The sequence below is a fragment of the Spinacia oleracea genome, chromosome 3 (assembly GCF_020520425.1).
Source record: "Spinacia oleracea cultivar Varoflay chromosome 3, BTI_SOV_V1, whole genome shotgun sequence".
NCBI classification, from domain to species: Eukaryota; Viridiplantae; Streptophyta; class Magnoliopsida; order Caryophyllales; family Amaranthaceae; genus Spinacia; species Spinacia oleracea.
Window position 1 is genome coordinate 32,390,394 of NC_079489.1, and position 12,758 is coordinate 32,403,151.

General features: G+C 37.7%; 1 protein-coding gene and 1 non-coding gene across 2 annotated transcripts; one reads left to right on the top strand and one right to left on the bottom strand.

The window, feature by feature from the left end:
• Window positions 1-1,267: 1,267 nt before the first annotated feature.
• On the top strand, window positions 1,268-1,374 carry LOC130471167 (small nucleolar RNA R71). Its single transcript, XR_008931829.1, has one exon. It is a non-coding gene; the product is annotated as a small nucleolar RNA R71 (small nucleolar RNA).
• A 9,956-nt stretch (window positions 1,375-11,330) lies between these two features.
• LOC110804071 (ATP-dependent DNA helicase Q-like SIM) lies at window positions 11,331-12,297 on the bottom strand. Its single transcript, XM_056837975.1, has 3 exons — window positions 11,887-12,297; window positions 11,559-11,778; window positions 11,331-11,467 (listed from the first exon to the last, which is right to left on the bottom strand). Exons 1-3 carry the CDS (start codon window positions 11,948-11,950, stop codon window positions 11,374-11,376), a joined length of 378 nt encoding a protein of 125 aa, XP_056693953.1. The 5' UTR covers window positions 11,951-12,297; the 3' UTR covers window positions 11,331-11,373.
• Window positions 12,298-12,758: the final 461 nt, after the last annotated feature.

Genomic DNA, 12,758 nt, shown 5'->3' on the forward strand with positions numbered 1-12,758 from the left:
TGGCTATGCCTTATTGATCCTGTGATGAATCAATCTTTGGTGAGCAGTCTCTAAGGATCAATAAGCATTGTCCATCTGCAGGTTTGAAGATGTTGCATCATTGGGATCAGGAATAGAGAGCTTGTATTTAGTTTTGATTTGCTAAGTTGACTTGGGTTTGTTTAATTGGACTTTAAACTTGTCATACTATTTATATTTCCTTATTTTCGTTGGTTGATTTTTGGGACTAAACCTGTAATCGATTATTTATAAACCTAAAGTTAGTTTTATGTTTTCCGCTGCAAAATTCTGAATAAGCCGTTACGTTTTCACACGGGCGATAATGCCTTGATAATTCTCTACGTTTTATATTAAAAGGTTATTTTAGAAAAGAGAGAATTGTCGGGGTGTTACAGGCGGCCCATCATACTCATATCCACTCCGCAAGGTGACAACATTTACAGACTCTCTGTGCACGGGCTGTGAAGGGAGTTGACCTTGGGGTCTCTCAGCAAGAGTAGTGGCCATTTGTGCCAACTGTTTATCCATGATCTTGTTATGAGCAGTGAGGGCATCGATTTTGGCATCCTTTTCGCTCAGAGACCTCTGCAATTCCAACATCATATTCCTCATCTCTACAAGCATGGGATCAGGCTGTGTGGGTTGAGGTTGTGGAGTAAACCCAGGTGGTCCACTAGACTGCGGGCTGTAGTTACTCCGCGGTTGGTATGACTGTTGTGGTGGTGGTTGGTAATGTTGTTGTGGTGGTGGAGGGTGTTGAATCTGATGGGGGTTCTGAACATTAGTACTCCTATATGATAGCAGGGGGTTGTTTTTATACCCCTCATTGTAAGAGTTGGAGTACGGATTGTTCTGCTTGTAGGACTGGAATGCATTGCATTGTTCGATAGAGCTCCTGCATTCTTGTGCATAATGACTTTGCATCCCACAACTATTACAGACATTGGCAGATTGGGCACTCATTTCAGCGACACTGGCATGTTGGGTGGATTGGGAAGATGTGATTTGCATATTATCCAGTTTGTGATGTAGGGCAGTTAGCTGAGCAGTAAGCTTTTCAATAGAGTTCATCTCGTGCTTAACACCCCGGTCGGAAAAACCTCTAGGATTCCCATATTGGGCACTATGGATGGCCATCTCCTCAATCACCTCTAAAGCTCTAGGCACCTCCAGTTGCATAAATCTCCCACTAGCAGCAGAATCTAGAATGGTTCTAGACTCGTTACCCAGACCGTTGTAAAATTGTTGGATCAAGAACCAGTCATCCATACCATGGTGTGGGCACTCTCTCTGCAGATCCTTGAACCTTTCCCAGACTTCAAACAAACTCTTGTCTGCTTGTTGGGTAATGGAAATTATCTCTCCCCTTAGACGAGCCGTCTTCTCAGGTGGGAAGTAATTCACATAGAAAGCAAGAGCCAAAGAATCCCAATCGGTGATTTTCATAGCTGCGCGGTTAAGACTATTAATCCATAGCTTTGCCTTCCCACTCAATGAAAATGGAAAGAGTATCTCCATAGTCTTCTCTGGTGTTAAATTCTTTTGCTTAATGGTAGCACAATACTGAATGAAAGACTGAATATGGAGATTAGGATCTTCACCCTTTTCCCCACCGAACTGGTGTCTCTCAATCATATTTATCAGCTGGGGTTCAATCTTGAAGTTCTCGACCGCAATAGAAGGCATGATCGCCTTGGGAAGCACAGACAGACTTGGCTTAGAATAGTCTGTAAGCCTTGGCACAGGTGGGGGTGGTGGTGGTGGTGCTTGGTCACCCATCTCTGAATCTGTATGGAATAGATTGCCAATCAGATAGTCGGATTCAGAGTCAGAATAGTCCCTCAACTGTTCAACGAATCTACGCCGTCTACGAAAGGTCCGTTCAGGTTCAGGATCGAAGGAAGTCAGATCGCTGGTATGGACAGTCATGGACATAAACAAGAAAAAACTAGAAAACAATCGTGAGATCCGATCTCAAGGAACGGGAGTCCCTTGAGAAGTAAAGTAACAAACAATAATCTAGAAAAACAATTAATAACAGAAAAATAAAACCGTTTCCTCGGCAACGGCGCCAAAATTTGACAGGCTAAATCGCACTCCTATCAAAGATAAACCTAACGTTCACCAACTAAAAATATAGTAAGGGAAGCAGGGATCGTATCCACAGGGAAACAGGCGTTCTTTCTACTATTAAAAGACTAATTGTAACACCCCGACAATTCTCCCTTTTCTAAAGTACTCTTTTAATATAAAACATAGAGAATTATCAAGGCATTATCGCCCGTGTGAAAACGTAACAGCTTATTCAGAATTTTGCAGCGGAAAACATAAAACTAACTTTAGGTTTATAAATAATCGATTACATAGTTAATCCCAAAACCAATCAACGAAAATAAGATCAACTAACAAGTTTAAAGTCCAATTTAAACAAACCCAAGTCAACTTAGCAAATCAAAACTAAATACAAGCTCTCTATTCCCGATCCCAATGATGCAACATCTTCAGACCTGCGGATGGACAATGCTTATTGATCCTTAGACACTGCTCACTAAAGATTGGGTCATCACAGGATCAATAAGGCATAGCCATGATCAACATGCACAAGCAAAAGCAGGTAATCAGCAAAGCTGAGTACTACATACTAAATCAATAATAATCCTAACATGATTCTATTAAACGAACAATCCTAACATGATACTAATAAAACATAAGTAAGTGCAGACAAAACATATTAATTTGAAGACCGCACTTGGCTAGACTAGGCTAGACTGAACTAGACTCTTATAACATTAATATTATTTTAAATTGAAATAGTCAATGGACCGAGTTGTCCAACCAGAGGTCTTCACTAAGGAAGATGAGGTACGGGCGCGACTCCGTAACCTCAGTGACCTGCGATATCGAGGAACGTTTGAATAAAAATAGAACACGGTGATCAATCCGGTCCCAGAAAAGGCCATGGGCTACCACCATGAACCCCCAACTCCTGTTTGTCCGTCACTTCAGACGTGCACAGTCTAAAGCTATTGCTATTCAGTTTCACTTTACATGATTTACAGATTAAACTCTGTTGTGACTCAACAATCACATAAGGCATACAACCAACAATTATTCACAACGGCTTTTATCTTGGAATTAAGTAAGTGATCACAAAGGTATGAATCGAGACTCATTCCAATTAAATTCAACCTTTCCTTTAATATTGAACAACCCCTGTATATGGGTATATAAGGTTTCGACTTACTAAACAAGGTCCTCCGCCCTCATAAAGTAGTGAAAAGCTAAAAGGGAACAACGATCAATCGATCTAGACCAATATATATATGAAATAATCTAGTGTTCCCAACCAACATGCTTGCATCAATCATACTAACATGTTATAATCCTCATAACGAAATATATGTTCAACATGTTCATTAAACAACATTAATCATGTAAATTTCAACACAACCAGTTCATCGACAAATTCAACATGGTTTCAATAATAACACACATCTCCAAGCACACAGGTATGTACGTACCTTGTGTAAACAAAATGCGAGACCACTTTAATAATTCAAAAGTCGCCTAGAGAGAATTCTTCGCCTAAAACAACCAACAAATAATCCCAATCAATTTCTAATCATTGGCAACCATAATAAAGCATTTTAAATGCATCCTAAACATATTTAGAACCTTTCCCAATATCAAAACTTGAATATTTGGTTTCCTAGCATCATAATTATTGAATTAGTGATTGAAATTCGTTGAAAACTCTTTGCAAACATCGTACTTAAATTTTCAGCAACATAATTTCGTTTAACAGCTTCTCAAACACAAAATTATCATGCTTAGAGTATAAAAATAATGGTTTAAATCCTTCCTAATCATTCTACCATGATTCAACACCATTAAAAACTTAGAATTCCCGCTTTAACAAATTCCAATTCTCGTTTCACTCAAATTATGAAATCTGAAAATTAATAGTTTAATCATACAATATTAAAATCTGAAACAAATAAATAAATCGTAACAATCAGAATTTTAATTCAATTCAACCATATTTAAATTAATACGTATGATTAAAGAATTATCTTTGGGTTTTCAAGAATTAACCAACAAGGGATGACGAAGGTGGCAGGCGGTGTGAGGTGCGGCCGGCGGTGGAAGAACTGCTCGGCGGCAACGAAGGAGTGGTTGCACGACTCGACGGCGGTTGTGCGAAAATGAAAGAGGAGGAGGGCAAGAAATGAAATAACGTGAGAAAGAAGAAAAACGAATGAGAAAAAGAAAAGGAAAAACGACTGAGAGGAAAGAAGGACAAAGTTGCGGAGAGCGTTACCGATGGAGGACGACCGATGGTTTTGGTCGCCGGCAGTCGAGCTTGGTGGCTGATGTGGTTGCTGTGAGGAAAACGAAATACTCGAGTGAAGAGAAGGGCACGAAAACAACGAAAGACAAAAGAAGAAGACGAAGGAAAGGAGGAGGAGTTACCGTGCAACGGCGACGGCGGAGGAGCACCGGCGGTGGTGGCGGCGGCGTGGACAACAGCGTGAGGGAGAAGGGAAGCAACGTGAGAGAAGAAGGGAACCAACGTGAGAGGAGAAGGGTTTTGTGTTTTGATTTTTCACGTGAAATTGAAAAGGGGAGAAAGGAGAGAGTTTTGGGTTTGCTATTTTGGGCTTCACCCAATTGGGCTAGAATTAGGATTTAGTTTGTTTGGATCCAAAACGGTTAGAATTGTTTTCCAAATTCGATCGAACGTGTTTTCGTAATTCAATTCTTTTCAACATAAAAATTCTAAAATTATTTTTGATTTCATAAACCGTTAAAATACTTAAAATGTAATTAAATAAAATAAATAAATGTTAATTATATATTTATTACTAAAATTCGTAAATTCTATTTAAAATATAAATAACTATATGTTAAAATATATTAATAAAATATATAAATTTACGGGGGATTACAATCTACCCCTCTTAGAAGAAGTTTCGTCTCGAAACTTGACACGGAAATTCACACCTTTTTCAAAAGTTTTCAACTTATTCATACAAAAGAAGTACTTGTGCCACTCTTGTGCACTCTTTTGCCAACTTAAAGTTGTTTGTGTTACTCATGAACACGCTTTTCTTATGCAGAGAATCTAATTACTTGCATCAACGTGCATAATTTGCTAAAATAAGCATAAAAAATGCATAAAAATACCATAAAAATAGGTAAAAAGCGCGAATTTCTATCGCATTCTACCCCCCTTAAAGAAAACGAGTTACGCCCTTGTAACTCATCTCAGGGAATAACTTTGGATATTTCTACTTCAACGAATCATGTCCCCAATGCTATATTTCCACTAAAATCAAGTGGGATTTCTACACTTCTTTCCACACAATGCCTCAACAGGTGCCATCTTAAAGCTCGCATAGTAACTATTGGTGCAAGAAATTCAATCGAATCTAGGTGGTCTTCTCAATTACCATTAAAGTCAATAACACAGGCTCTCAACATATATTTCGTTAGTGATCTTAATTTGTCTATCGGTTGCAGGATGGAAAGCAATACCCATTATCAATGTCGTCCCCAAGATTCAACTAGACCTCTTGCCAAATTTTCCGACTTTATGGTCGGTAAGGATTTTACATGTTGCCCCATAATGATAATGTATCCAAATCTTCAAAGTGAATCACAATTACAACTAGCTCTAGGTCATGGGTAGGGTTATTAGCCTCATAAGGTTTCAACTGACGCGACAACGAGTGTGGAGGTCAAACGCTCCTTTAAAATCTAGAAAGCTTCCTCACATTTCTCACTCCACTTGAATTTCGAATTCTTTTTCATCAAGTTGGTCATTGGTTTTGCTCTCTTCAAAAAAAAATCTTTCACAAATCTCCTACAATAATCAAATGGGCCTAGGAAACTTCAGATATCAGACACGTTCTTTGGAGTATGTCACTCACTCACAACTTGAATCTTAGCAGGATCTACATAAATTTCTTCTGCTCAACTTTTCCTTTTTATCGAACATCATTACGCCTTTCATGGATGCATAACTTTTGGGCTTAACTCTTATCTCCTTTACCAACTCATATAATTCCTCCAATCTTTCAAGACGAAAATGATTTCTAACGACCCTGGACCACTCGAATATTCTCTCAAATTTATTCATTTACGTAACGTAGTTTTCAATCAATTTAGTCATTCACTTTTCCGTCGGTGCCACTTAAACACACATGACTTCAAGAGTTGTATACTTCATTCACATAAAACTAGATTCTTTCTAAGCGTCTCCAAAATAATCCTCAAGTGTTTGTCATGCTCTTTCTCATTCCTTGAATAAATCAGGATATCATCAATAACATAATAACGAACTTAATTCGGAATTCGTGAAAATCTTATTCATCAAATTCATAATTATGGCAGGTGTATTGGTTAACCCAAAAGACATTACTCTATGCCCATAATGACAATAACGAGTTCTAATGAGGTCTTAGGCCCTTATCAGCTATCCTCAATTGGTGATATTTCAAACACAAATCAGTCTTCGAGAACACACTCGCCCAATGCAATTGATCCAATATGTCATCTATCCTAGGCAAAGGATACTTTCTCTTGATGGTGTTTAGTTCCCTAAAATCGATGCATAATTCCATACTCTTATCTTCCCTTAATAAACAACACAGGAGCTCCCCATGGTGATGCACTAGGCCTAATATACCCCTTAACGAAACGACTCTTGCAATTGTGTCTTAATTCGCTCATTTCAGGAGGTGTCATTCTACACGGTGCTTTAGTTATAGGTGTCGTTCCAGGAACTTAGTTTATAGTGAACTCAAAGGCTCTAGCTGGTGACATTCTCACAATTTCACTCGGAAACACATCATTCAATCCACTCACAATGGCAACATCCTCGATTTTCACTGCAACTTTTTTTTATTTTTATTTTTTATTCACCTCTAACACACTAGAGAAAATTCGTTCACACTCTCTATTCATCAATTTCCTCACTTGCATTACCGAAATAACTAAAGGTTCTTGGACTTCTCAAAACATCTACATGAGCTCAACCTTTCAATAAGGTTCCTTAAACTTACTTTCTGAATTTCACAGTCTACCTTAGCCTTGTACAAACTTAGCCAGTCCATCCCCAGAATTACATCCAGGTCCCTCAGATTAAACTTTTATCAAATCAGAAGGGAAAACGCAATCTTTTATCTTCAAATGCAAGTTCTTAAATAACCTTATACACCTTATTGAAGGAAATAATGCCCTTGGTCCAAGTATGCATATAATATTAAGTCTAATAAATGCGGTTCAGTATTAATTAACAAGTTAATAATTTAGTGAGATCAAGTGAGCTGAATGCCTAGCTAGAGGCCGCTTCAGTTCAAGTGGAATTAATTATATTAATCCACAGCTTACTCTTGACTGAACCCGTAGGGTCACACAAATAGTACGTAAACGGATCAAGTATTTAATGGAATTAAATACTCCATCTATGGATATTCGGAATCGACGGATCTTGGTTTCAGTGGGAGCTAAGATCGTCAAAGGCAAGAAATGAATACTCCGGAAACGATGATATTGCCGGAAACGGAAATATGGATCGTATCGGAAATATAAATATTATCCAAGTCGTAGATGTTGCCGGAAACGGAAACATGGTACGTATCGGAAAATATTATTGGAAATGGAAATATTGCCGGAATCAGAAATATTGCCTGAAACGGAAATATTGTCAGAATCGGAAATATTATCGAAATCGGAAAATAATTCCGGAAACGGAAATATTAAATATTTGTTCGAAACGGAAATTAATTCCGGAATCGGAAATATTAAATATTGTTCGCATCGGAAATGAATTCCGGAATCGGGAATTTAATCGGGAAGCGTATCGTACGTATTAGCATCGGACGAGGCTCGCTAGACGAAGGCCTAGCACGAAACCAGGCCATCGCCCAGCAAGCCAAGTGCAACACGCCAAGCCTCGACCAGGCCCAGCCAAGGCCTGTGGCGCGCACGGAGCAGTCGTGGGCTGCGACATGGGCTGCGAGCAAGAGCAGCTCGCGTGGGCCGCGAGGCTTGCGCGGGCTGTGCTCGTGCTTGTGCTCGTGTGCGGTTGTGTGCAATACAAATCCTAAGGCTATTAGAATTTGTTCTATGATTAAATCCTAATCCTAATAAAGATAGAATTTGTTTAATAGAGTTTTAATAAGATTCTAATTAAATAAATTAGTATCCTAATAGGATTATAATTCATTTCCATAAACTCTACAAATAGGTGCCTGGGGTCACATATTTACATCGAGAGTTGAAGTATTCTAAAGGTAAGATTTTGAAGCAAAAATCAGCCAAACACTTGCAACCTATTAGCCGAAAATCCTAGTAACCTTAAGGGCGATTCTAGTTGGTCAAGCTTAAGGCGGATCCGGACGTGTTGTGGACTATCTACGGAGGGACGACACTTGGAGTCCTAAAGACTTGTTCTTGTTCGGTTCGGGCGCAGCTAGGGAGGGCACGCTACATGATGCTAAATGATTATGTGTAAATAATATGTTTCCTGGCTTTATGGTTTTTCTCCATGATTTATGTTTAATTATTCATATGTATCATAACCTAACAGTGGTATCACGAGCCTCTTATTATTTTCATAATCTAAATTGCATAAACATGGTTAAATATTACAAATTTTCAAGGAATTAAAAGGGGTGATTAATTTTCGTAATTGTTAATTAATTGCAAATTGTGTTTATTTAATTATATGTACGCAGTTTTTCGGCAGAATGTTCGTTACTCAACCAAATCGAGTGATTTTTGTGTCCATTCCGCATGTAAAAGGCATTCTAAAATTTTGACAAAATTAGTATTTTTCGCCGAAACCCAGAATTCCCAAATTCAAAGCCTAACTATGACTTTTCGGAGGTTTTAGTTTTTCGAACGCAAAAGTTTGTAAATTTAAGATGTTAAATTAAATATTTGCGATTCTTGTTGATAAATCTTGAATCTTTGATTGACCTACAGTATATATTTAACAAGTTTGAATGCCTATTCTTGTTAATTATACAACATAATTTGTAATTATGATTAATTTGTTGAAATTCGAATAATTTAGAATTGATTTGATTTTCATAATTAATTAATAATTTAATTAGGTACCCATGATTAAAAACCACCATAAAAATTGTTAATTTGTGTTAAATTTTAAATTTTTATGACCTAGATTTGAATCCATGTTAATCGGAAATTAATTGATTAATAAATTTTCGATTTTTCGCCCTAAAATTATGAAATTAATATGATTTATTAATTTGTCATTAATTTTGGAAATAAAAGTTTTTTTTGTTATGCAATTCGCTCATAAAACTTGCACGCACAAAGCAATGGACGCTATGTGTAACCCTTAAGGGGTGTTGTATAGTGCGGGCATGCGACGACGAGCAAGGGAGCTCGTCGCCCATGCGGTACGATGCAACGAGCAAGGGCCATGGCACACGAGCACAACGCAGCACGCTGCCCTGTGTCGAGTGATGTGCGCATGTGGGCGAGTGGGCAAGGGCGAAGGGCAAGGTGCAAGCCAGTGGCAGACGCGTGTGGGCAGCAAGCGTGTTGCGCCACAGCGCGCGCTGCCACGCCCAGCAAGCAAGCAGACGCAAGGCGACGAGCAAGCGGGCGCGCGCAGCGTGGCCTGCAGTGCTGCGTTGCGTGTGGTTGCTTGCGTGTTGCTGTACGAACAATCAAGGGGCGCTAAGCCTCGTGTACTCGATGGGGCTTGGGCGCAAGCCCAAGTGCCTCGTCGTGTCTCGATTGAGTCGTTTCGAATTTAATTTTGAATTTTCAGTTCGGAAATAATTTTAATTAATTTTAAAATTAATAATTTAAATTGTTTTCTCGGATTTTAATTTTGAATATTATAATTATTATAAATTTTATTTATACTAATTAATTTACTAAAATTAAACCTTGAATTATTTTAAATTCGTTTAATTCAACTGAAATAAATTAAATTAATGGATTCGATTATAAATTTATATGAGCTTTAAATTTTAATTAAATTTGTATGTTTCCGGTTAAACTAGAAATACATTTTTATGTTTAAAATTAGTAAAGCATATGAATTTATTGGTTTAAGTGGGAGCATTTTTAGTCATAAACTCTTGAATAGGTCTATAAATCCGTTAAGGTTAAACAACTTGATTAGAATTAATAAGGACTGAATAATTGGTAGATTATTGGTGCCCTTGATCAATTGCTGCAAATATTTATGTGATGCACTAACACTAGTGGAAAAAGGGTCATTTGCATCGCACTTTTAAGCACATTTGCGTCGCACATCGTGCGTGGCAAAAGCTCTCGACGCAAATGACTAAAAGTCATTTGCGTCGCACATTTGTGCGACGCAAATGAACCTTATTTGCGTCGCACAATTAGCTAATGTGCGACGCAAATAACTTTTCAGGCATGGTGCTGAAAAGTCATTTGCAACGCACATTAGCTAAATGTGCGACGCAAATGACTTTTCAATATGTTAAAAAAAATGTCATTTGCAACGCACATTAGCTAAATGTGCGACGCAAATGACTTTTCAATATGTTAAAAAAAATGTCATTTGCAACGCACATTAGCTAAATGTGCGACGCAAATGACTTTTCAATATGTTAAAAAAAATGTCATTTGCGTCGCAGATTAGCTAAAGTGCGACGCAAATGACTTTTGGATATTCTAAAAAAAATGAGCTGCTGATTTTATTTAATCCATAGATTAAATAAAATAAGCAGCTTTCAGTACTAGTATATTCAGAGCATAAAAATAAAAGTAAACTAGGTGAAAATTTTGACAATATTTCCTTTGTAATTTGACCCTCCCCAATACCGGGAATGTTATAATACATTAATATATACCTGTCAAAACAGTTTACAACCCAGTAAAAGGCAAATTCACCATAGATCAACCAACATGTTGATAACCTAACTACACTTTAAACATAAAAGTTTAAGTAAATATTACAATAAACTAGCTAAATATCGACATTGCTCATAATGTAATCAGCCCAAAGAAAACAAACAAAAATAGCAGAACAATCACATTCTTAGCAACAAAGGCAATACATATTCACCCTTATTAAGAAAAGAAAAACATTAGAGTTGCATAACCCCAAACCTACTCTCAACAGGAGGTATAAGAATTGGGGAATCAACCACAGAACATTAAAATTTGAACTTAGACCTCACAATAATCAAACACACGAGCTGTTATTTATTGTATGCACAAAATGGCAATGTGAAAAACATGTATCATTGGATAAGCAACTGAACATTTCAAACATAAGACATCCAAGGTGAGCAAGGGTGAAACCTGTAATCAGGTCTAAAGTCATGTCCCCATTTTGAAACACAATGTACTTCATCGATGGCAAATAAAGCTATTCCACGGTTCTCCGCAAGCCTCTGAAGTGGACTTATTAGTATGCATTATACACCTCATCAGACAGTGAAAGCTGACATCATACAGTCCCAAGTGACAACAGCAGGGCATTTAGAAACAATTCAAACTACAAGCAATACCAGATGATGTACAAATGTGTTCACCTAAGCAGTGTTTCGAGGCAAACGTATACAACGGAATACATGCCGTTCATTGCTTTCTTCTCAACGGTGTTATCTGGTTGTCCTGATCCAAGGAAACATGCAGAGATGCCATGTTTTGATAGCTTTAAGCACTGGTCATGCATCAAGCTTATCAATGGAGAAATCACGACCACGACCTTCCTTGTCAAAAGCGCAGGTAGCTGAAAGCACAGAGATTTCCCTGTAGAAACATTAAAGCCTCAAAAACATTGACACAGTATATACATTGTACAAAGGATTCAAGAAGAAATGCACAGAAAAGGGAGAATAAGAATCAGAAAATAAATACCAGACCATGTTGCTGCAAGAACAAGACAGTCTTGCTGAGAAAACCAAGCACCAAGAGCTTCCATTTGAAAACTTTTCAACCCGGAGTACCCAAAATGTTTACGCAGCAGGCTGTTGGCTTTCTGGTCCCAGTCTGGTCCAAGTTCTACATCCTCTACTGTTCTATGGGCTGAGTTCAGACTGTAAGATGTCAGCGAAGATTTCTTCAAGGTTCCAAAAGACTAAATTAGTTGTTTTTTCTGTCATATATGTGGCATATGTGTGTCTATTAAGTTCTTGCTTCTACTGCAGGGTTGCCTAGCAATCATGGTAGACAAAGAAAAAAATCCAAAGGTAAATCTTACTGAATTTTTTCAACTGGATGGACTATATGTTTCATGATATTGTCTTAGCTAGTTAATGAATCTGACCACTAGCAATTGCACCAACCATTGCTCCCACATTAGCCAATGATCCAAACAAGGAGAACTGCCACCTCCATCAATACAATCACAAGTTAAATTGAAAAACAATCAATCATCTGATATATGTTGTTGGGAATTTTACATAAACGCAAGTCAAAATCTAATGATCATCAAGTTACATGGGTGCTGAAGTATAAAGCAGCAAGACAAACTGCAATTCAGCAAGACAAAGTGCTTGTATGGAAATTTCCATATAAAGCAAGCAAATCATTCCAACTAAGCAACTACAATCATCAGGATATACATGCCATGGCAGACGATTATTAAAGAAATAACATAAATTGGATGTCTGGTATCTCATATCTCATAAGGTTGGACCTCAGCTCAAAATAACCCCTAGAAAAATCAATTTTTCCACAGAAACAGGAACACCAATCAAACTTCCACCATGTTTACATAAATCAAGCTA

Bases quoted from the DNA above. Each gene is read 5' to 3' on its own strand.
- LOC110804071 (XM_056837975.1), bottom strand. From the start codon at position 11,950: ATGGAAGCTCTTGGTGCTTGGTTTTCTCAGCAAGACTGTCTTGTTCTT. The intron at 11,779-11,886 runs GTATTTATTTTC...ATGTTTCTACAG, and splicing joins TCTTGCAGCAACATGGTCTG to GGAAATCTCTGTGCTTTCAG. The intron at 11,468-11,558 runs GTGAACACATTT...GTATGATGTCAG, and splicing joins TGCCTCGAAACACTGCTTAG to CTTTCACTGTCTGATGAGGT.